At 55.2% G+C, this 23,828-nt stretch overlaps 1 protein-coding gene across 1 annotated transcript in view; it reads right to left on the bottom strand.

The window, feature by feature from the left end:
• Window positions 1-10,944: 10,944 nt before the first annotated feature.
• LOC114089975 (chemokine-like protein TAFA-1) overlaps window positions 10,945-23,828 on the bottom strand; it is a 388,478-nt gene continuing 375,594 nt past the window's right edge. The window contains exons 3-4 of the mRNA XM_027931995.2: window positions 16,077-16,201; window positions 10,945-10,962 (exon numbers count right to left, since the gene is read on the bottom strand). Coding sequence (XP_027787796.1) covers window positions 10,945-10,962; window positions 16,077-16,201 — 143 coding nt within the window. The remainder of the gene's footprint in view (window positions 10,963-16,076; window positions 16,202-23,828) is intronic.

Genomic DNA, 23,828 nt, shown 5'->3' with positions numbered 1-23,828 from the left:
TCTTATCATCCCCAAAGTGGAAATCACATTATAATATGAGAAACGAGCAGTTTGAAGTCCTTCCAAAGGTGGCCAATCTTCACCAGTGCGTCAAGTTTCTCAGGGTTGTGGAAACATCAGAGCAGCGTGTGCCCGGAAGCTTCCTCCCGACAACCGAAGCCGGCCCTGACCGAGCCGGCACGCTGAGCAGTTCATCCTCGGAGCAGATTATTGAATTAATAAGACAAGTCAATTAATGTAATGCTCTGTTGCTTCAGGATAAAAACAAGAAAATGGAAAAATGTGGAGCTGTTTACGGTGTGGGATCGAGCAGCTAGGAAGACGGAGCAGGCCTCTCCCTCCACTAAGTCCTGAAGGACTCCATGTAGCTCCTGCCCCGGTGCCCTCCACAGGCCCAAGAGTGCACCCCCCCAGGGCCACCCTGCCCTCACCTTGACCGTGCACCTGGTCCCTCCCACACGGAGAGCAGCTCTCTGACTTGAGTGCCAGGCTGTGGGCTGCGTTGCTAAGGCAGCTCGAGTGGAGGGCCCCGGGGAGGCTGTGCGGGCAGGCTGGCCACTCACCCACTATCCCTGTCCCCCCGAGAACACAACGGGGCTCTCTTCCCTGGCTGCCTTACAGGGCAGGGGGCCAGAGGCCAGCTCAGCTAATGGGATGTGGGCAGTCAAATCCTGGGCCCTGGCCGGCCTCTCTCCTAGCCTCTGGACTCCTCTGCGTCTCCTCTCTGCCTGCCGGTGGGAGTAGAGCTCCCATGGAAGACCTCGGACCCAGAGTGCAGAGCTCTCCGGCACGTTGGACCTCGAGCCCCGGATCCCTCTGTCTGTGGATGACGTTCAGGGAAGGCTGGTGTTTGGTGGGGAAGCCACGCACCTGTATTCCCAGAAGGCTCCAGTCTGGCATTTCCCTTTGTTATGATGCAGCCACCAGGACACCAGCCGGCGTCACCGTGCAGAAAGCAGAGTTCCCGCCTCACGTTACCTCTGGGACACGTCTCAGAGCAGGTTGACGCTCACGGCTGCTCTAAAACTGGCGGTCATGGACCCTGCCTGGATTTTGTTGATGTTTGAATGAACAAGCGTGTGTATTTCTCTACCTCAAATTTGTCTTTTTAAGTATCTGATTACTGAATTTCTTTAAGCACTCTGTATTTTATTTTTCGCATTTTAAGACCATTATCCTGTAAAGAGGTGACAGGCTGCAGCCACCTCCCCAATGGACCCAGGGCACAAAGAGGTGAGGAGCCTCCGGGGCAGGTGGGTGGAGCGTCAGGGTGATGTCATAGCTAACCTCCAAGGCTCCGAAGCTGTCATACACAGGAGCCGAGGGACACTGGGCTTTGTGGACCACGTGGTCCCCAGGCAGTGACTCCACTCAGTGCCGAGCCCCAGCAAGACTGATGATGGACCCTGACGTCTGAATTTCATATGACCTTGACAGCTCACCACAGTGCTCTGAAAAGCTTGTGTTCAGAGCATTCGAAAACGGAAATCCCACCGTGTGCCCACGGGCGAACTAACCAGGCCTGAGCAGTCCTTGGCCAACGCCGTCCAGGGCGGGGTCAGGCAGCACCGTGGGGAAGGGTGGGGGTCACTGGGCTGGCTCCGGAACTTCCCGGAAGCTTCAGGTGTGTGCAGACACTCATCATTGGCATCTGTGAATGTCCACCTGAGGCCGCTCAGCACAGTGCCCTCTTCCTTAACCCACACAGCACCCTGGCACCCGCGTGCCCCCACCCAGGGAGAGAGGCCGTGCACCCTGGCCGAGGTGTGGTGCTTTAGAAGGGAAGGTTAAGCTGCTGCCTAATGTCGGGTCCCTTGAATCTGGATCTCGCGCCGTGGGACCGAGCGCTGGCGTCCTCACAAGCCCCCAGGTCCCAGAGGGGCTAGCAGAGGGCCAGGGTGGGAGCACAGGAGCTGGGGACGCGCACTGGCCGTGTCCCACTGTGGGAGCCTGGGACCACTGCCCACCTCCTCCGACTTACTCTTGAGAAAGCCAGTGACAACAAGGTGACTTGTAGCTTTGGACCCTCCCTGGCAGCACCAGAGGCTTCCTGGGGCCCGGCAGCCCGGGGGGCTCTGCCTCTGCCCTGGTGTTAGCCTGAGTACATGGGGACCCGCCAAGAGAAGAAGCCCGGCAGAGCTGTGTCTTCAGCCCCCAGCGCAGGCCTCCTCCTGCCCCCTGAGTGTTGTTGAAATGGAAAGTTAGAAAGACGCAGCCCCGACGTCGTGCCTAACAGTGCCCAGGGACAGCGCCGAGGCCGCTTCTCTCCCTCGCCCCACCTGGAGGCACCGTGGACAGCCCTTCCCGACAGGCCCACAGAACCTCCAGGGCCGACCTGGGGGAATCACGGCCACTGAGGAACCACACCCGGAGTTGGTGGCCACCAGGCAGGGTGGAGGCGAGGGGCAGGGAAGGGGCTGGTGACGCCACTAGGCATGTCCTCTAGGTGGTCCCCTTGTGGTGCTAATTGGCCACGGTTGGCCAACGTTCAGAGAGTCGCGGGGTGAAGCCTGGGTCTGTTTGTCCTCGTGGCTGAGGTTCCCAACTGCCTGACCCGTGAGGGTCACGTGGGACTCGGTGCGGGGACTTTCCCTCGTCATAACGACCACGGGAGCTTCCACTGAGTGGCGGGTGGGGAAAGACGTGTACCACGTGATGTGCTTCCCACACTTGTGCCCAAGGGAGAATCGGCCCTTGTCCCGTTGAATCATTAATGTCCCACAGCACGCGCCCGTGAGGGAAAAGCCGTCTTAATGAGATGAGCCGCAAACAACTCACCTTGAAAAGGGATTCCTAACAAGGACGGGGACACAGTGAACACGGGTGACGTCTCCCGGAAGGTCCGCGTGGCTCAGGACCCCGTGTAGTCAGGAGACCGAGCCGTCGCCCTCCCCTTCCTCTCAGCCCCCGCAATGGCGGGCTGCCGTCTCCACGGGGCGGCTCATCCGGGCATTCCCCCCCCCCCAACCTGTGCAGGAAGCTGTGACCCTCTTCCTTCCCTCCTGGGAGAAGGCGGCCAGACGGGCTGCGTTTCACCTTATCCCTTCACAGACTGATGGACACCACAGCCCGGGAGACGCTGCCTGCTACACGGGGGACACTGCACGGCTGTGTTCCCAATCCAGCTAAGAGTCAGTGGCGACTCTAGGAGAAGTCCATGAGCAGGAATGAGCCGGCCACGGAGACTCTTGTGGACTTTCATGGACCCATGTGGGATTCTTGGGTCACACACATACACACCCGTGTCCACTGCGCTTTAAAGTGTGTAACGTGTCAACGGGGTGCATTGCACTTCTGCTATATCTAAAATGTACTCACTATCAGTGTGTGTGCAAACCCTTATGTCATCATCCTGGCACGGGACGCCAGGGTATTCACAAATCCAAGTAAATACGTTTAGAGGCTGATTTTCCTACTTTGCCTCTATACACACTTAAAGCATCACGTTGGTTTTTCTAAATTACGCAGGTTCTACTTTGTGACTTTAATTTCAGGAGAATAAGTGACGTCAGAAAGCGCTGGTTACTGCAAGGGGCGGTGGGTCTTGTGGGGTGGCACTCACTGCGCTGGGGCGACTAGGTGAGGTCCTAGATGGGGAGGTCCCCGACAGGGGGAGGTCAGTCGTGGGAGGTCCCCAACAGGGGGAGATCAGGGTTGGGGAGCTCCCCCCAACATGGGGGGAGGTCAGGGGTGAGGAGGTTCCAGACAAGGGGAAGTTACAGGGTAGGAAGATCCCACACAGGGGGAGGTCAGGGGTGGGGGGTCCCTGACAGGGGGAGGTCAGGGGTGGGGGGTCCCCAATAGGGGGAGGTCAGGGGTGGGGGGTCCCTGACAGGGGGAGGTCAGGGGTGGGAGGTCCCTGGCAGGGGACATGGTTTAGCACACAGAGCTGGCTGGCTCCTTGGGGTAACTGTGGCCAGCGCCCTGACAGTGCTGTTGGGTGCTGGGAGAATCTGCCACTGGTGAGCCGTGCTTGCTCCTGTGAGCTGGCTTTCCCGCCACAGGGGAACGACGTTCGCGGTGGTGCAGGCAGGGCTGACGGCCTGCTGGGTGCGTGGTGCAGGCAGCACTGAGGTCAGAAGCACCTGCTGGCTGGATCTTGCCTGGTAGGTTTTCAGGAACTGAATATCCCACCACTCACGTTCTACTGCCTCTTAAACCTCCCCCCGAGTAGACGCTAGTGTACTCTGACGTGGAGTAAGGGCCGAGAGGTCTCTGGCCGGGCTGCTGTTACGGCTCACGGTTCCTCTCTGAGTCCGCTCCTGCTACCCCCGCGGTCATTTCCATGATCTGCTTCCGACTGCTGCCTGCGCTGTAACTTCGGGCTCCTTCCTGCCTGCAGCTGTGGTCACATGGGATCAGACTCCTACTGAGTCTCTCTGCCACTGTCACGTCAAGGGAGGCTGGTGACCACAGAGTCCTCTGACTGCAGGCCGCGTCCCTCAGCTCTGGCAGTGATGGACTGGCTAATTAGGGGTGCAGAGGCTGGCCTCGGGTGTGACCTACTTATTCTGAAGAAACAGCAGCCGCCATCGTTGGGGAAGGGGACCTGTTCCCACTGGTGACACACTTGCAGAGCAGTGCAGACTACCTACGTCTTGACCAGGCAGCCCGGACACACGGCCTTGCCCCTCAGACTCTACAGGCTTGAACGTGGCCTGGAGAGCAGCTCTGTCTCCACTCCCATCCCACCAGCAAGGAAACAGGTTCTCAGAGCCACCGTCCAGAGCCCTTCCACAGCTCTGGGGTGAGTGTGACCCCAGCCGGCAGGGCGTAGCGGCCTTGTGAGGACAGTCGCCCAGGGAGTGTCCACTTGTGTTGGACTGGAATGTGCTCAGCTCTCAATGCCATGCATGCTTAGGGTAAGCAAAAAACCCAAACGGTTTCGGCAGGATGATGGAAGTACAGATAACGGGAGGGGAGCAGACCCTGACCACCTCTGCCTTTTATTCGGCAGTGGAGTCAGGCATCGGAGGGGCTCGCTTTCTGGGTGGAAAATGGCCACTGGTTCCCTAAGGAGTCTGGTTTTGCAGGGTACGGTGACGGGAGAGTGAGGACCTGCAGATGGACAGTCAGGAGGCTCCTTGTGCAGGTCAGAACCTTAACGTGGGAAAGCGGCTGTAAAACGTTGGAGACTCCTTGTTCCTGCAGGAGTAAGGGCTCAGGTGGGCGGGTGGGGTGGTCACTCAGAGCCCAGCCTCACTGCTCATCTCCGGGTGCACGGTGACCCAGAGCCTCGTCATTTCGACAGTGGGCCTCCTCTTTACCTCCTCCCTTCAGGACCCGTGGTCGGGACGGGGTGAGGATCTGCCTGTTTCCCTCGGGGCCCGTGGGAACCCTGGGAAAGGGTTAACTGGGAGGGTCTCATGTCTGCCCTCCTCCCCCTCCACTGGTCAGACAGGCTGGGGTCTGATTTTCCATTTTCCATATCGTTCACTTAGGAACCGACTGGCCTCCTCTCTAAATGCCTTTAACACTCAAACGCCCCCCGTCCTGACCCCAGGGCCTTCTCCATGCCTGGAACCTGTGTCCCCCGGCCTGGTGGTCATCAGGGATGCACGAGTGAGCCTGCCGGGTGGCTTGGCCACTTGGGTCGTGGGTCGTCTAAAGATGGCCAGTGTGCAGCCTCAGCGCTCTGACGAGGCTGATGTACAACAGCTCAACGCGGGGAGGACAGGACCCGGGACTCACTCTGAGAGGCTCCCCTCTCTCCAGGAGGCCACTGGTCCATGAAGCCAGCGAGCACACACCTCAGGGGCAGAGCTGGGCGGCCATTCCACTGCCCTCTACAGCGCCAGGGCAGCTGTGGCCCATTTGTGACCGAGTGGCTGTGCGAGAAGGGGACTTTTTCTGAAGAACCGGGCAGTAGACCAGACTCGGGTCTGGGCTCAACTGCGGCAGCCTGACCCTCGAGCGCCTCATCCCTTTACTACTGCAGACCGAGGCGGGGACCCAGGTGGGAGGGCCTTCACACGACCGCTTCTCGGGGACCCGAGTGGGCTCCGGTGACGACTGTCTCCTTAATTACCCCCCAAGTCCCCTTAAGGAACGGCTCTAGTCTCTGGCCTCTGCCTCACTCGGGTCCCTTCCTGTACCTGCTGGGTGACGGCCAGCTGGCTGCCCTGCCGGAGCCTGTGGGAACGACCTCCACGTCCTCAGGTCACCTGGTGGCTGCCCGGTCTTGCAGGCTGGGGAAGGAGGCTGCTGCCCTCCGTACCATGGTGCCTCAGGGCTCAGGTGACATGGGCTGCAGGCAGGCTGTCCTCCACCACCGTCCTACCACCGAGGGGGCACGAGAGCCTTCAATGTCCGCCCCATTTGTGGGTCTCACCGGCAGGACCGAGTCCCCACCCACATGGTTTAACAGAATCTCCGTGTGTTACAAATGAATGAAACTTGGAGGTTTCACGTCAGCCTCTGGATTGCTGGATGTTCCTCAAAACATCAGAAGAATCTGATGCACGCAGCCACGACTGGCCGGGACCCAGTGCTGGCTCCTGCGCCCTGCGGAGCGCCAGGCCCTGCCCTCAACGTGGTCCACGAGGGTGGGGCGGGTGGCCTTGCTCCCAAGCTGTGCTTCCTGTCCAGCTCCTACAGGAGCACGGCCTGAGTGCTCTGATTGAGAGCCTTCCTGGAGCCCATTGTAACTCCTTTGCAGTTTGATTTGCAGACTGTTAACAGTGAGGAGCTTCTTCCAACCCTCTGCGTGGCGTATGTGTGCGCCATGGCCCCGACGTCGAGACGCACTGTCCTGGGGAAAGCCCAGCTCAGGCTCCCCTGAGTGTGGGTGAGAGTCCACCTTTGGGTCATGGCTTTTCTGAGCAGGTGGAACCAGGGCTGGGCAACCCAGCTCCGACCTGTCAGTCACCGTGGGGTCCGGCCTCTGTGCAGGTGGTAAGAGACACACTGCCCAGTGTGCCAGGGCCTGGTGGCTCTTTCCCTCACTCGCAAGGTGAACGTGACTCTCTTCTGGGGCTTTGGTGGCAGCCCGTGGGTGCCAGGGACGCAGCTCCATCGGTGCGGGCGGGTCCCAGGTCCTCACTGTCCTCCGCAGAGCCGGTGACCCCTGTTCTCTGCGTTTATGACACAGGAGACGGCTTGAGTCCTACAGTCCACTGGACACTCAGTCTTTTATTTAGAAGGTAGACTGCCCGTGAGGACACGGCCCGTTCCCCTGTCAAGCAAACTTAATGGCTTTTGAAATGGGTCTGTCGAGCTTAATTAAGAGAAAGCCACGTACAGTGGTGGGTGTTGAGCCTCCAGGGAAGGAGGCGAGGCTGCGCAGGGGAGCCACGTAGGGGGCCTCCCCATGTAAACAGTTTAGACCCCATAAATTTCCCAGCCCGTGGCCCTGGCGAGGAGGCCAATATATCGCACTATAAAATCACTATATTGCTTTGTGAAAGTTACACTCAATTTAATCAGGAAAAGATGCTGTACCCTGTGTTGGTGAAAGCATTCTTCACTGTTCCGTAACAGAAAGAAGGCGAGGAATGAACTTCTCCATGTGCTCGCCGACTCCGTTAGAAGACAAGTCTAATCATCCGAAACGGCGACAAACAGACTGGACCCTCTGTGCAGATGGTGGCTGAGGAAGAGGCCACATTTCTGGTTTTGCCAAGAGCTGAGCCGTGGTGTGGGCATCTGCGTCTGCTCTGACTGTGCTGCAGCGTGGTGCTCGCGGTCAACGGGCAGCGTCACACCGAGCCCTCACCACCAGAAATACGGGAGTGAGGTGGTTCACCAGAAAGGTTCAGACCCCACAGGCAGACGGTGGCCTCTGAGTCCCCAAACTGGAGCAAGCTACGGCAATGCACGGCGGTAATTCATACGTTTGTGCAAGGGACGTGCGTGAGTCCAAATGGAATTGGATGGCGTTTGCCAATACTTGGGCCATCTTCTTGGACGACTGGCTGACTCTGCAGGGGTCTTTCCCTGTTCCCTTCCCGGGGTCTTTTCAAGGGATGCTAGTGCGTGAGCTGATCAGCGGGAAGAGAGGTGACAGAAGGGGACCTCAGACGGCTCCTTGCTGGACTCAGCCTCTGGAGCAGACCCGGAAAGCTGTGAGCACGGTGCTCCTCGAGTTTCGAGGAGCATCTGCCCCGGCGCGGTCTGAGGAAAGAGAAGAGCCTTCTCCCTTCTCAGAGGATTTTCACTCTAGGAAGGTTCAGGGGGCACTGACCTCATGCTAAACGCCACACGTTCAGAGAACTCGGGACGGGACAGTGCTGGCGGCATTTTCAGATAGAATTTCCTCATCTGATTTCAGGAACGCCAGAAAACTTCCCGTAAACATCTAGACTGAAGATACGGCCAAGCAGATCCTGGGCTCGCCTACAATAAATCCCCGTGATTTCCCCTTCATGCTGCATGTGCTCCCATGAGCTGGGCGGCCCCCTCACCCCTGGACCCCAGGGGCCTCCCCTCCACCCTCCTGCTCACCCCGTTCTTGGAGAGACAACTCGTCTTGGTATACAGAATATTTCCCCAGCAAATGGTTCTGTTAAAAATATTTTCCAAACATATTTGATTGTAGAAGTTTTTTGCCTTCGCATTTTGAGATGCACTGTTTGAGGAAATCCTTTGGGTTTACGATTTCCATTTTCAGATGAAAGGTCATTTCTAACATGATTCTTGGACTACGGATCTGGATTGTAGAGTCAGGAAATCCCGGTTGGCTTCCGTGAAGTTCAGGCTACTGTTTGGATCCAGAACATTCCCCGGAGGCTCATGTGTGGAAGGCTGGTCCCCGGCTGGTGGAAACTGCAGGAGGCGGCCCGGTGGGAGGACATGGGTTACTGGGGCAGCCCCGGGAAGGCAGTGTTGGGACCCCAGCTCCTTCCTCTCTCTCTGATTCCAAACCTCCAGGAGGTGGGCACCTCTGCCCCACCGTGTGCTCCCTGCCCAAATGCTGTGCCTACCAAAGGCCCAGAAGCCATGGAGCCCAGTGACCACAGACTGAGGCCTCTGAGGCCCTGAGCCAGAACCAACCTTTCCTTTTTTAAGCTGTTTTTCTCATACTGTTTGTCACAGAAACGGAAAGCTGACCAACACAGACACCTTCTATAAATGCTCGTGCAAGTTTGGGAGGCCGAGGTCTTGCCATTGGGATTTTGGCTCCATCTCTGGGTGCCTTAATAGGCTTCAAGACGCAGGCTCCATTTTCTTGGCTGGAGTGTTGGCACATTCTATTTAGGCTATTTTGTTAAAGATGAAGTCTCCTCTCAGTTAATTTTTTTTTTTTTTTAGTTGTAGATGGACACAATACCTTTATTTTATTTACTTATTTTTATGTGGTGCTGAGGATGGAACCCAGGGCCTCAAATGTCCTAGGCAAGTGCTCTACCACAGAGCTACAACCCCAGCCCTCCTCTCAAGTTTGACTGGGGTTTCCTCTTAACTAGTCAGACCCTGGGACCTGCTGCACTGGTGTTCTCCTCAGAGGCCCTACCAACGCAAGCTGAGAGGACGTTTGGGGGAGACAGATACACTTGCGAGAGGCTGCCCCAGTGAGAGGAGTGTAAAGTACCACTGTGACTTTCACAGAAAAATCAGAACTTACGAGAGACTCCCTCTCCCCGAGCATCAGCTGACCAAGTCTCCAAAAGGCATGGACAGTACTCCCTTTGGGGGGGGGGGGCGAGTCCCTGTGTACCACCCAGTGGCCCCTGTGGAAGTCCCCTGTGATCTGACATCCCGTCTCCCTGGGTGAGGAGGCCGAGGAGATCCGAGGCGTGACGGAAGGCGTGACGGTAGGCGTGACGGAAGGAGAGACAGGAGTCCTGTGTGGCATGCGCCTGAGCAGGGCACCCTCTGGGCCTGGTTAAGGCTCATTCAGTGACAACAAACAGCAGAGAGCACAGCAGGTGTAGAAAGAAGTTCTCTACCACTTTAATTGGGCTGCCCAGCACTGGTCACACAGGTCATTCAGGGGCCCAGCTGCTCGCACGCAGCCCTCCCACCTCGCCCACAGAGGAGGTCTGGACACTCCAGGGAAAAGCAACCCGGACACAGGAGGAGGCGCCCGGTGCAGCCTGCCGCCACGGCCCCGGTGGTCCGCGATGCCGGACCGCGGGTGGGACCACAGGGCGCTCCTGCAGGCTGGAGAGCGACAGGGAGCCCCCGGACGCTGTAGTTGGGGACCTGTGAGTCCAGGGCTCTACGTCCTACCCGCACTCTGCCAGTTTTAACAGCAGGTGGAGCAGCTCCCGCGAGAGTCCTCCGTTTCCCATCAGTGGAAAAGCTAGTAGTTCTGGAAACGGTCTCCTGGAGAGGTTAGAATGGTTATCATATATCAGCTGGATATAAATAGGTTATGTACGCCAAGCTTGCATGCTAAGATTGCACAGGGCGGAGGGCAAGAGGACAGGGCGCTGCGCGGCCTCGGCCGTCCAGTAGAAGCGGGAGGAGGCCTCCAACTCAGGGCGGCCTCCAGCCTCGGACTCCCGGAGTCCACCTGCAGCCGCCTCTCAGGGTCACTGCTGCGCTGGATCCTCATAAAGGGCACGTCTTCCTCACCAGTGGAGAAAAGCAACGACAGACCAAACAGAACCGACAGACCTGGGGGACTCAAAGGGGCACAGGGCCGTCTCACACTGGGTACTGCTCCTTTCTCCAAGAGAATATAGAATATTTCAAAATATCATATATCTATGTACACCTATATTTCAAACGGTACAAAGTCACTGTAGATCCAGGCTGGGAGAGAGGCGGCCGTTCTTCCTGATCCGGAAACGTTGGGCGGAGGAGGCCTTTCCGAAGCTCTCTCCACCGTGCTGCCAGGGCCCAGTCCCCTGGCTAGGGACGCTCCACCGCGCACCGCCCTTCTCTGCCCGCCAGAGTGCGCGGAGGAACTCCATTTGGCTTGTGAGTGTGTAAGACGTGTAAATTCTCAGATGCGTGATCCCCCAGCTCGGTTTTCCTTCTCGACAACGAAGGCTTCTGTTAGGTTCTTGGGTGAATCTGAAACCAGAGAGAGAAGACGTTTCAGGGAGGAAGGTACAACCCAAGGGGACAGGAATGGAACCAGCGGAAAAGGAGGACCCCTGGGCCTCTAAGGCACTGAGCCTCAGGTGGCCCGAGGCCTCATATCCTAACTCGGGAGAGCGGGGTCCTGGGGTGAGCAGAGCAGGGGACAGGCCCTGTGTTCCCTCTGTTCATTAAACCCACTTTTTGTCACAGCTGAAGAGAGACGTGCGACTCAGTCTACCCGGGACGGGCTTCGCAGGGGGGAAGGCCATCTTGCTGCCCAGGGCCCTGTCCTGCTCTTGCTGTCTTGGATTCATGAGTCATTTCTGAGCAAGGGCCTGCGTTTTCATTTTGTCCTGGGAGCAGTCTGCACTTCTATGATGACAATCTGAACTTGTCACCTGGCCTACCGCTGTCCCTGAGGGGTGGCAGGAGGGAACGTCGCAGCTCTGTGGGAACACAGGGGATCCCTGTAAGGCTAGGAACTGTCCCTCAGTGGCACAGTGAAAGGGCATGAGAGCAGACTCCTGTCCCTGCAAATGTCACCGAGCTACCCCAGTAGGGATCCAACGGCTCAACGGTGCAGACGCCCTCGTGCACTGGGGACCCCTGGCTGGGCACACACATGCCGACCCTAACTGGGCTGAGACCTCTTCTCCACGGTTCTAGGCTCATCATTCTTAATTCTTCTTCTTTTTTAATAGTTATGTTTTAGTTGTCGTTGTCAATACTTCATTTTTATTTATTTATCTTTATGTGGTGCTGAGGATGGAACCCAGGGCCTCTCACGCGCTGGGCAAGCGCTCCACCACTGAGGCACACCCCAGCCCCCATCCTTAATTCTTTACAGTGTCAGATGCTGTTCTGGGTCCAGGAGTGGGAAAGTGGCTGGCCAGGAGCAGAAGGCAGCGGGGTGTGCACACATCCGTCTTCTCAGCCTCTCCTTATCAATAGCGGGTCCTCCACGGTGGCTTCCTATTCTCCTGCGGTCTCTACCGCCTTGGGTGAACACTGTCTTCTTTTTATCCAAAGGAGAGAGGAAATGCCATTTCCAAAGGTGAGCTGAAATTGCCTCTTTTCTCCCTGACCCAGGCCCTCCACCCCACCCTGCGGGTCACACCCCCAGCACACCCCTGAGACGTCCGTGCACAGAGGAGCAGACCTCGAGTGGGTTTGCCGACTAGCGAGGGACGACTTCACTCACACCCGGGAAAATCTGCAGCCCTGTGAACTGCTTTATCCTCTGAGTCTTTCAGTATTCTCCGTGTCTTTTAACATCTCTCCCTTGTCCTTCAATTCCTGATCCTTCTTGATCACGACTGATAGGATTCCTTTAAAGACCTGCCTCTCTTTCTAAAGCCTTTCCATGCAAAGCGGGCTCTCGGGGCACCCTTGACCTGGTAGAAGAACCGGGGAGAAGATCTGCACCTGTCAAAGCTGGTACTTTGCCTTTCAGTCAGACAGACACACACCGTGTGGTCAGACGTTTGTGAGCTCACACTCCCCACCGGGGGGAGGCCAGAGAGAGTGTGGACAGATCAACAAGTTGGGTCGGACAGACAGGGTCACGGGAGACAGACAGCCCTGTGGTCAGCGGGCACTGAGCTTGCAGGGCCGCCGTCCATCACTGGACGTGAGTTCACACTGTGCACTAGCTGCCTGCTGTCTCCCGGGTCTGAGAGACAGCCACATACCAGATGGACCCTCCCCAGGTGCCACACGGGATCGAGTTCTGCTGCTTCAAGGTGCTGAGTTTCTTTGCACGTGACTTTGGTCTTCTCCTTGTTTCAGCCCCTTCCTCTTCCTGTCCTCAAACAGTGGGTCTTCCGTTTTGGGGTGGAATCACTACACTGTCGTCAGACACCCCAAGGTCCACTCTCCTCTGAGGAGGCCTGACTTCACCGTAAGCACTTGTCCCCCGGGCCCGAGGTGCAGGCCCCCTCCTGAGCATGCGGAAGTGGCCTGTCGGGCTGTTTCTTCTGCTCTCCTTGTTTGTTAGGTCATTCTAAAGAGAAGAAAGGGCACTGGGTGTCTAGGCCCACGGGAAAACATGTCCTGTCCACGTTAGGCCCGTCTTGCTGCTGCGCACCAGCAGTGCAGAGTGATGAGGCCACCCAAGCAGGGACTGAACAGGACTGAGCAGGAACAGGGCTGCCATCGGGTGGGACACTTCGCCCGAGTGCCCGTTCTTGCCCAGCCTGCGGGCTGCCCGCTCTGTTCTCTGCAGACGGTCTTGGGAAGGTCAGTGAACTCCGGCTCCTTCCTGTCCACCGCATGGAGGGCCTCTTCTCTTCCTGGAGCGTGACGCTTTGCCTACGTCCCCCTCCGCAGCCCCTGTCCCCCCCTGTGCTCTACTGCCACCCAGATCCAAAGTCCTGATGGCTTTCCCTGAGACTGCGGCCTGTCACCTGGGCCAGTCCCTACTCCGGGGCAGCTGATGGTTCAGACGAAACACTGAGTCTTTACTCTCCTCCTGCGTAAAGACCGGAGCATGAAAATCGGGCCATCTTTGGCTTCTCCCCATTTCCAAGGCTTCTGAGAGTCTGTGTTGGGTAGTTATTTGGGAAGGGAGCTACCAAGCAGGAAGGTTTGAAAGTCCTAGGCAGCTTTCAGGCAATCGTCCCTACACGGGAGGGGCTTTACAAACACCATCGTGCAAGAGAACTCTGCCACCATTGAATGACCTGGTGTCTTCCTCAACCCTGTCTTTCCTGTTCTTTGTTCCCCCTTGAACCTGCTTTCGGCATCGACCTGACCTTACGTGTAGGAGCAGAAGAACTGGTTTTCCCTTCCATCGTCAGAGTAATAAAAATAGGTGTGAATAAACTATTCTAATGGGAAATTGCTAAAGGGCATACTTGAGATGTGTGTTCTCACGTGTGTCCCGGTGCAGGCCCATGTGTGTTCTGGTGGGAAGAAACGCAGTGGTTCAGAGAAGTCAACGTCAATCTGCTTTCCCGCACGTCAGGCCTCTGTTGACCTGGGCACGCGCAGAATCCGTGGCTCTCACGTGTAATATCCAGACTTAATGGGTGCCTTAGTGCTTAGAACCCTGTACTTCATCTTGAACCTCTTGGGAAGGTCAGGGGAAAATGGTCCCAGCGCTGGAGGTCCCTCAGGGTAAAGAGGCACATCTGTCCCAGGGTCCCCTTTTCCTGTCTAGAGGTGGACTTGAGGACTCTCGCTGGATGGCAGTCGCTCACTGGGCTGCAGAGTGGTCTCTTATTGCTCTACGTGGAATGGTGTGCGCATCAGGACAGGCACATCTGCTTGGTTCAGACCCTCAGGACCCGACGGAGTTCCCGCACACCCTGGGTGGCACGAGGCCCACCTAGGGTGGTAGGAGCGGGGGCTGCATCCTCTGTCCAGGGTGCCTTTGTGACACCCCGATGGTTTTAAGATCCACTCTACAGAGGCCAAGTGAAAGGAAGTCACGCGGTCACAAGAAACACACAAACAAACAAATAAAAGCAGCAGGAACACTTTCTGGATTTTTTTCCCATTTTTTGGTTTGCTCCTGTTTGTTCCTGAGTTTCTCCTCTATTTTCCGGAGGGTCTCCTGCTTGGTCTCCCCAGTAAATCCTGGAACCACCTGAGGGCCTTGCTTGTCTTCAGGGCGATGGTGTCTAGAGACACCCTGAGAGCATGACTTACCTTGGATATGGGCGACCGGTTATCAACTGGAATGGAAAATAGAGATTTTGCAGGAAACACACCAGGAACCTGTTTACACCAACGGAATGGGATCCCAGGAATAAGGCCAGGATTCTGTGCATCTGGAAACAAACTGATTTGTGAGGAATCTGCAAACTCTTTGGTAAAATCTTCTCCAGGCAAAACACAACCAAAAGGAAACCAGACTCCAGCAGCTGATCCAGAGTGGGATCTGCAGGGGGCAGGCACAGCCAGGCTGGGTTCCCGATGATCTTCTGCAGGTGTTCCAGCAAAACCAGCCACGCCAGTCCTCCTGGGCCACGCAGGTGCAGGCAGATGCACCTTAGCACGCTGGGAGGCTCAGAAATCCCACCAGCCACAGGCAGGGAGAGGTGGCCGCTTCCCGGGCCGCGTGGCCAGGGCCAGCAACTGAATTCCATGCGGGGTTTCCATTATTTTATATGTGAAGGAATGAGCTTTTATAGAGCACTGCGTGCCATTATTTTTGTATTCTGCATCACAAAGCTGCACAAACCAATTTGATTTACTGAACAGATGATACCAAGTGGTTCATGGAGATTAATGATACCGCGGTTGGAATCAGAGACGTTCTTTTAAACTTCACTCAGCTTTTTGGCAAACTGAAAGTTCAACATACTGTGATTTAAAGCTGGTGGAGATTGCTTTAAAAAATGCCCCAACAAATTAGAATATGCTCACACACCCTGCATATCAGGGCACGTGTACATGTGCCCTTCTGGTTGTTAGAGTGTTGTGGGCGCTCAGTGGTGAAGAGTCACTGTTCTAAGAGTCCCATGCTCCTCCCACCCCACCTCCTTTAGGGATCCAGATGGCCAGTCCCTATGGTAAGCGCTAGCCTAACGGGGCCTCTCCCCTCTTGCCCAGCATCTTGGCACCAATGCTTGTGGGTTGAATAGCCTCACCCTACAGTGGTTGCATATTTTGAAGATCACTCCTGATTTAGCCAGGAAAATCAAGGAAGATCATTCACTTTGCAAAAACCTTTTTAACTTTTCTAAAAGATCATCAAAGAATTGCTTTAAAGAACCTTTAAGAAATGACTGCACTCGAAGGCGGACCTTTGCAGCCAGCCGTCTGGATAGAAGGGGAGAGGCACTTATTTGATTAACATTCTGAGCACCACAGACGTTGAATGGATGATCGAGCACTAAACTCTCTGCTCCTCTTCCCTCTGGCTAGGGCCGCCTGGCTTTGCTTAGGAGCCCGTAACAGAAACACGGGACAGCTCAGTGTGGACAGGCCAGGCTCAGTCTCCGGCTCCTTGAACCTGGCTGAGTGTGTTTTCTCTTTTGGACACCCTTCCTTCAGTCCCAAAGCTTCTCTGGGTGCTGTCTGCACAACACCCAGGCAGAGTGTAGACGTCACACGCAGGGGACGTCACATGCAGGGGACATGGAGATGCGAGCACTCACCCTTGTGGTCTTGATCTTGTTGCCTGTGGCGCACATCCATCCCGAATTGTCGGGGAGCGTCTTGCACTCCTCTCCCTCCAGGCAGGGCTCCATCTCGCACCACCACTTCCCGATCACTATGGAGGCTGCGCAAGAACAGGAAACCAGCGTTGGCAACTCACCGAGCAGCTGGCCCGACGCTGCATGCCCTGTGGGCTTCAGTGCTCCCTGAAGCACAAGTCCACCTCTATCCCCCTTGACCAGCTCAGAAACTTGGTCAGGGAAAACGAGATCTCAAGGTCTAAGTATCAGAATGCAAATAGGATTTCCTTGTCTGGTGTCACCACGTGGTGGCTTGTCTCCCTGTAGGCTGAACGCCTGGGGAAAGGGCAGGCTCACCTGGGGGGTCACCGGGGGCATGGGTGTCACTACTTGTGCAGATCGGGGACCTCGTGCTATTCCTTTCAGTGGGGGAGGTGAACAAGTAAGTGTTCCTGGGAATGGTCACCGTACTTTCAGCATCGGGCTCTTCCCTTAGCCAAGGTCCAGCAAAAATAAAAAATGAACTAAGAATACAAAAGCAGAGTTGCAAAGTAGAAATCAAGGGTAAGAGCCAGGTGGGGTGGGGCGAGACTGAGGACCTACAACCCGGGAGGCGGGGCCGCAGGGTCCCAAGTCCAGGCCCGTCTCAGTAACGTAGTGAGACCCCGACTCAAAATACAAACAGGAAAAGGCCTGGGGATGTGGGTCAGTGGTGACGCACCCACGGGTTCCACCCCCAGCACAAAACAAAAACAAACTCAAGAGTAACAATGACTCAGAGTCCTCCTTTACAGGACGGTTGCTATGGGTCGTGGGTGCCGTGGTCTGACACGGTGTGGGTGGGCTATGAGAACTGAACCCCTGATAGAACAGCCCCGCTTCTCAGGGTGACCTCAAGGATGGACATTAGGAAGCTGGCAGTGAAGTCCGTGTACTCACTCACATGCATGTGGTGTGATAATGAGTCTCTAAACCAGGGACTACACCCACACTTTACAATCAAGAAGCTCACACCCTCCTTAACACAGTGAAATAAAAACCACTTCTTCACTGTCACTGGTCATTTCAAGGGGGTAGCTCCTCCGGACCCGCCTGGCTTCCCCTTGGCCACCCCCGCGTGGCCGCCAGCATTGTTCTGCGGCACTTTCAGGCTGGTTTCACTTTGGGCCAGGGCCCTGGTTCTTGAAGCTCACCCCCCTCCCTCTTCACAAAGATGAGCGTCTGCCATGATGTCGGAATCTCAAAGCCACGAAGAAGAAGAAGCCCAAGGAATCAGTGTCACGAGGATCCATAGTGGAGTGAGAGGGATGGACACCACAGGGAAGTGGCCACCGGCCTGCCCCTGCGAAGGGACGGGACTGCTAACCCAGAGCAGAGCAGCAGCGACGTCATCTGTACCAGGATTTCCCTTGCACCCGTCTCCCATCCCTGGGAACTCAGTGCTCTGAGCACTATTGCTGTGCAGGATCACGCAGGCCGGCCGTGTCTGCTGTCACTGAAGCAGCGGTTTAGGGTCTTCAGGGTACCTCTGCCATACTGGATGCTCATTTCACACAGACCGAGGTGTGCAATGCAGCTTCAGGCAGGTGGCACCCAACATGGTGGGGGGTGAAACCTCGTGCAGCTCTGCCAGACCCAAGACCACAGGATGCCCGGTCCACACGGACAGGACCAGCAGCAGACACACCCTCTTCTTCTTCTTTTTTTTTTAGTCTAGTAGCAGGCCCTGTCTCTGGGCATGGAGCAGTGGACCGATATGGCCATGAAAGGACTTGGGCAGTGGATAGGTGGCTGTGTTAAACAGGAGAGGCACATGTTTTTTGGCAGAAAGAGAAGCGTGTATTGCTGAAAGGGAACGGTGACTTCTGGGGGCAGGAGGTGGACGTCAGGCCCTGGCAGGGTACTGAGAACCTACAAGCCGTGGCTCCTTCCCGCGGGAGCTCAGCGAGAGACAGCCTGGCTGCATGTACTTCCCGTCCTGGAGCTCTCCTTCAGCCTCCTGACATCTCCACACTGCGGCCTGGGCAGAGCAGGAGTGGGCCCTCTGCTGCGGCTCTGAGGGGGCCCGTGATACGGCAGGTTCTCACTCGGCTGCTCTCTTCCTGTCCCAGGGAGGCAGGCCGAGGAGCAGCCCCTGCCAGAGGGTGGCCTGCGCCTCCCCCTTCTGACGGGCTCTGCCCCCTCCTTCAGGCCCTCTCCTTCCTCTTGGAGCTGACCTACTTTGTTGCAAGCTCACAGAGCAGTTTCCCCATCTCCTAGGCATTAATATCCCCCAAATGAAAACGCAGACAGGAGGGGAGAGACATCTCCAGACCCCCGTGCCAACTTTAATTCGGTTGTAAAGGTCCGCTGGCTCTGGGGGGCGGGCTAGCTGAGTACAAGCTCCAGTCCTGCTTACAGCATCTAAACACCCACATTGCAGCGGCCTCTCCCATGGTTCGATGGCGGGGCACACTCGGGCTTATTAGGATCATTTCATTCCTGCACCGTGGCTGCCCTAAATATGCCCCTCCATCAACACTGTTGCTGTTTATGCCTTAACTGGTCCTGTTACCCTGTGTCTCTCTGGGTCCCAGGTCAAGGCAGTCTCCAAGCCCAGTTTTCCCATAAACTCCTCTGTACCCCAATACTTTCTAAAAGAGAGAGAATCTCAAAGGTTCTTCTTCTTCTCCCCAACTGGAAGCTACCTAAAATCTTCAGATTTTTGGAAGAGGAATGATCTGTTATATCTAATAAAACAAGCCAATGTAGCAATGTTATTTAACTGTTTTTATGATTTTTTTTCTTATGGAGATGCTCATAAGAATAAAAATGTAGATAATTATTGAATATCCTCCATCATAATAGTCAATGCGTTAAGGAAACGGTAACCGGCCCTGGCTGCCTCTTGCTGACCCAGAGCCAGGTACTCCCAGGGCACCTCTCCTGCACAGCGTCCCTGCCCCTGTGAGGTGGTGGCTGCTAAGTGCCCACTCGCAGGTGTGGAAACGGACCCACAGCAGGTGACCCTTCCTAAGCTCACCCAGGTGGGAAGCACAGGATCCACACTAAAATCCGGGGCCCTCACCCACAAAACCCACACTGCTCATCACCCCGGCTTTGTGCTCAGTATTCAGAGAACTTAAAGAAAATCATCGACTGTGGAATGAATGGATTCTCTGTGCTGTGTGAGTGTCGAAAACACATTTCGTGCCAAACACAAACACGTGCCTAAAACAAAAACGTTTGGTTTCTTGTGAAATCAACTTTAAGAACGTGGAGGCAAGAGTCAGACTATCACACTTGCTTTCTTCCTGGGCTGAGCTACACGTTGGGAAGCCGTGGGAAACTCGTGACGTGGACCCACAACTGCTGCGAGGGCTTTTTATGCTCTAGAAGAACTGAGTTAACTGAATGCCAGCTATAGATCTGACTCTCCCTGGTCTGCAGCGACTGGGGAGGAGGATCCGTCCGCTCCTTCGTCTCCTGGGAGGGACCATGTGCAGGAAATGGTGGATGTTCCACTCCTGCAAGAAAAGATCATCTTCCCTTGAGGGAGCTACAGAATCTCTGAAGCCCCCTTAATCATGAGTCTGGATTTCTCCCTTACGCCTGGTCACGCTGCGGTACAGCAAACCAGAGGCTGGGCTGTAACAGGAGAACCACCCCACCTCTCTGGGCACATCTGAAGCACAGCAGAAGTCCTTTTATTACTATTGTTACTTTTCTCGTTCACCCATGAGGCATTGTCCGGGGTAATACAGCCAGATACCAAGAAGCCGTGGGCCTGACAGAGCCAGCATCTGCAGGCTGCAGGCCCCGGGAGCTGCAGGCCCGTCCCACCACTTCAACTCTATCTGACTCAAATGCACCCCCTGATCCAGTGAGAGTGGACGCAAGAGCAGGGCACCGTCCAGCCCCCAAGTGTCTCCGCAGGGAGCACGCCAGTGGGCGGGAGGAGCAGGCTCCCAGGAGAGGAGGGGAGCAGAGTCCCCCTGAGACCAGAGCGTTCCCGAGAGCAAGGAGCTTGGCTTTCTTGGTACTGAGGGAATGTGGCCGCCGGAGATTCAGGACCTGGGTTCTGTGAGCAAAAGGAGGACAGGGCCCAAGGGGGCGGTGAAGACACCTTTGGCAGTGGTGTGCACGACAGCCTCAGGGAGGAGCTGGCGGGAGGAGGGGCAGTGCAGGGCCTCGGCCTTCCCAGGAGGAGGCCACGGCCTTGATTTGCACTGGGACTGCCCAGGACAGAGGGGAAGCCCATGCAAGAACACCAGAGGGCACGCTGCACGCCGCCTCCCACCATGCTGACCCCTGCCCACCGGTGCCACGTGGGCGCTCCTGGCAGGCAGGTACCACACTACCTCTGGGACAGGCACGGACAGCCCGGGACAGACAGGTCGTTTATGAATGAAGGATGAAGAAAGGAAACAGAGGAAGGAAAGGATGGTGGCCGTAAGCGGGGGGTGGAGGGTGTCATGGAAAGTGCTCTCAAGGCCCAAGTCGGGGTGCAGCATTGGGAAACTAAGCATCAGCTCCCACCGTCCCCGGGGCCTCTCCCCGCTGAGGCTGCACAGAGCACACTCCCTCCACGCAGACAGGAGTTCTTCACAGTGCTGGGCAGCAAGGTTGTCCTTCAAGGTCACGCCCAACTCCCAGCCGGCTGCCATGGCCTGGGGAGCCCCAGTTAAGTGGTGGAACACGACCGTGTTTGCATCCCCAGGAGCCAGAGGGGAGCACATCAATCAGGACAGACCTCCAGCCTCATTCGTGTGCACCCAGCAGGAAGTTCAAGCAATGGCTGAACTGTACGGAGGAGGGGACCCTTTCCCCAGCCCCCCTTTTGTACAGGTTGCCGGAATAGCTGTTATGGTGCTTTTCTCCAGAGAACCCACGGTGACTTCCTGCCTGTTGTCTTTATCAACGCAGAGAGAAAACCCAAGGCCCCGAACACCTTCCTGCAGTCGCTCCACAGCTGCCCACGAGCCCACGTTGATGACCTGATCCAGAGGGAGGCACCGGGCATCTGCCAAGCCCTTTGGCCCTGCGTGAGGGACAGAGGCCTGGGAAACTGCTCTGCCCCTGGTGGAGGCACCGGCCTTGACTCTGGGTCCCTGCCCTTCCAGGGAGGATGGCTTTGGAAAGTTGCTTAGCTCAAGGCTGGGTTCCTCGATTACACAAGAAGTTATAAACATGACAGTGGTCATTATGAATTTTAGAGGAAATAAGGATTTAGCACGAGGCCTAGTAACTGGGCACTCAGCATTTTGCTATTGTTTATCCATGTACCTGGTATCTGGCCATGTATGCATCCACCTAGTGACCTTCCTGCAGAGTCAACACCTATTCCACACAAGTTTATCCTCATTCTGGGGTGCACACATTTATTTATTAATTTTTTTTTACAGATTGTATGTGTTTCCTTATAGGTACTGCAGTATACTCTAAAGACATACGTGGAATTAATAACTCACGCTGGGGTCGAATAACATTGCTTTTATTCTACAATTCAGTTCTCGGGCTTTTCAAACAGAGGGTGTTTTACCTAAATGAGGGTGTAGGTGACGGTGTGGGCTGTGAACAAGCAGGATTTAAGATCACAAGGTGAGCGGTACTTTCCTCAAAGGCTTTTGGAGACAAGTGTCATATTTTATGCATTCAAAAGCTACTCGTTAACTGCTGTGCCGGACATAGCCTAGAGAGACCCAGTTCCCACTGTCCGTGACCTGAGTCTCCAGCAGGGCTACACTGAATGTGAGGATCAGACACACACAGCGAGGACCGTGGTGTAGGAAAAGACTCAGGTGGGAATCAGCAGGTGGATCTGATTTGGATGAAAAGCAGGGACCGTGGGGGGAACAGAGTTCCTTACTGATGAAACAACTTCACCATTAGGTCATTCAAACAATGGCCTCTTAAACAAGGAAGGGTATGCTTTGTAAGATAAGAGGCCAACTGCACACGGACATTAAGGTGAGTCGGAAAACAGCGAGGCTCTTCCTACTTCCCACGGACTGTTCCGAGCTGTGTGCTCGCACACAGGGCACTTGGACAACAGCTGTCTGCTCCAGGGACAGGCAACTCCCAGGAAGCGTGCTCAGCAGGGGGAGCCCTCCTGATTTCTCTTGGCCTGGACAGCTGGCGTCCAGGCTCACTTCACACCAGCACCACGGACTCCCCCTGTGGACCCAGTGCCAGGCGCTGGTCTCGCTTTGACCGAAGGGAAATTTTTATTTTAGAATTAAATTGAGCCAATGTGTTACTGCATTTGGGGCATATGACGTTCAATAAATGGTTAAGAGGAGCCCAAAGAACCACACTTTTAAGATAATTCTACTACATACCCCTGCATATTCAAGCTTAGCCTTCCACATTTACAATACTGAAGAGTAGCCTAAAGTTCACGCTTGATGGACATTTTAATTTTATTGAGGGGCAAATATTTCTGATATTCTTCCTTTCACCAACCATAGAAAATTTTAGATTTTTCCTCCTCAATTCTAAAACGTAAGGTATATTGTTTTCTAACACTCAGGACATAGACGTAGATATCAAAAGGGGAAGAACATCAGGCAGGGTCCCATTGGGTTGAGGCACGTTGGTACGTCGGGAGTGTTTTCCTACAACCTTAGAACTGGCTCTCTGGAGGAGTATGGTCCTATATGTTACTTGCCCAATTTTAAAAAGCACTTCATCAGAGTGTTATTAGGTTCATAATATGGTTTTTTCCAGTGTTGCTGCAGATTTACCATAATCAAATGATGTCAGGTAAGTACCTTTTCCTACTTTCATAGGTAAAGGAATCACTTTTATAGTTATCGATATATATTAAAAAATCTCACTTTTGGTTCATTCCACTTTGCAAATGATCCCAAATATTGAATTATGCCCAGGAAATTCCTGGCATGAAGTTTGTTTGCAGAACTAGTGCTCACGGCCTTCGCGGTAATGGGGAAGGGTGTGCTGATTGTAAGGTCTTTCATTTTAATCTCTCTCCCACTAGAGAAGATTGATATAAATAAAATTTAAATAGAAAACACATTTCAGATGCCAGCCGTGAAAAAGACTTTGTCAGCCCTAATGAAAAGGTATCAATTTTCTCTACTTTATTCAATAAATGGTGAGTCATTTTCCAAATGGATTAAAGGAAAGTTCAGACTCCCCCCGGGAGAAGCTCTTAGGGCTGATGGGGGGAGAGACGGGGGCATGCAAAACCTCTGAGACCACTTCAAATCTGTAAAAATTGATACCAGCTGGGGTGGCAGTGTCCCCAGCCCTCAGCTCACCTGCTGCCCGAGAAGCCATGTCCTGGGGCGCTGAGTGAGACGTGCCATTCTCTTATTTGATTAGGATGTCACCAAGGCTGAGGGAAGACGGCTCAGAGCAGGAGCCCTTGGGAGGGTGAGGGGACACAGGCGCTCCCGGCTCCCAGTGAGGGGCGCACCTGTCTCGTGACACTTGTGAACGTGGGTGCAGGCGTTTGATAACACGAGAGGACGAAGAGATATGAGACCCACCGTGTGCTCCTGCCGACTCGGGGGAATCGGGGCCGTCAGCTTTGTTGTGATGAACTGCATTTCAGAAAACGCAGCTCGACTTCCATGAGGAGCTTCCGTGTGTAGCCCACGATCACAGAGCCCTCAGATCTAATTTGATTTGTGCGTGTTTGAAAAAAAATAGCAAAATGATTATTTGTTGCTGGGTTATTTCTGTAACTTGGCAAGAAGTGCACGGCACGTCTTTGGAGTGAAGATA

This window comes from Marmota flaviventris, chromosome 20 (genome assembly GCF_047511675.1).
Source record: "Marmota flaviventris isolate mMarFla1 chromosome 20, mMarFla1.hap1, whole genome shotgun sequence".
Taxonomy (NCBI): Eukaryota; Metazoa; Chordata; class Mammalia; order Rodentia; family Sciuridae; genus Marmota; species Marmota flaviventris.
The sequence above is the reverse complement of the archived record's forward strand: the minus strand, read 5'-3'. Positions and strand labels throughout refer to the sequence as shown.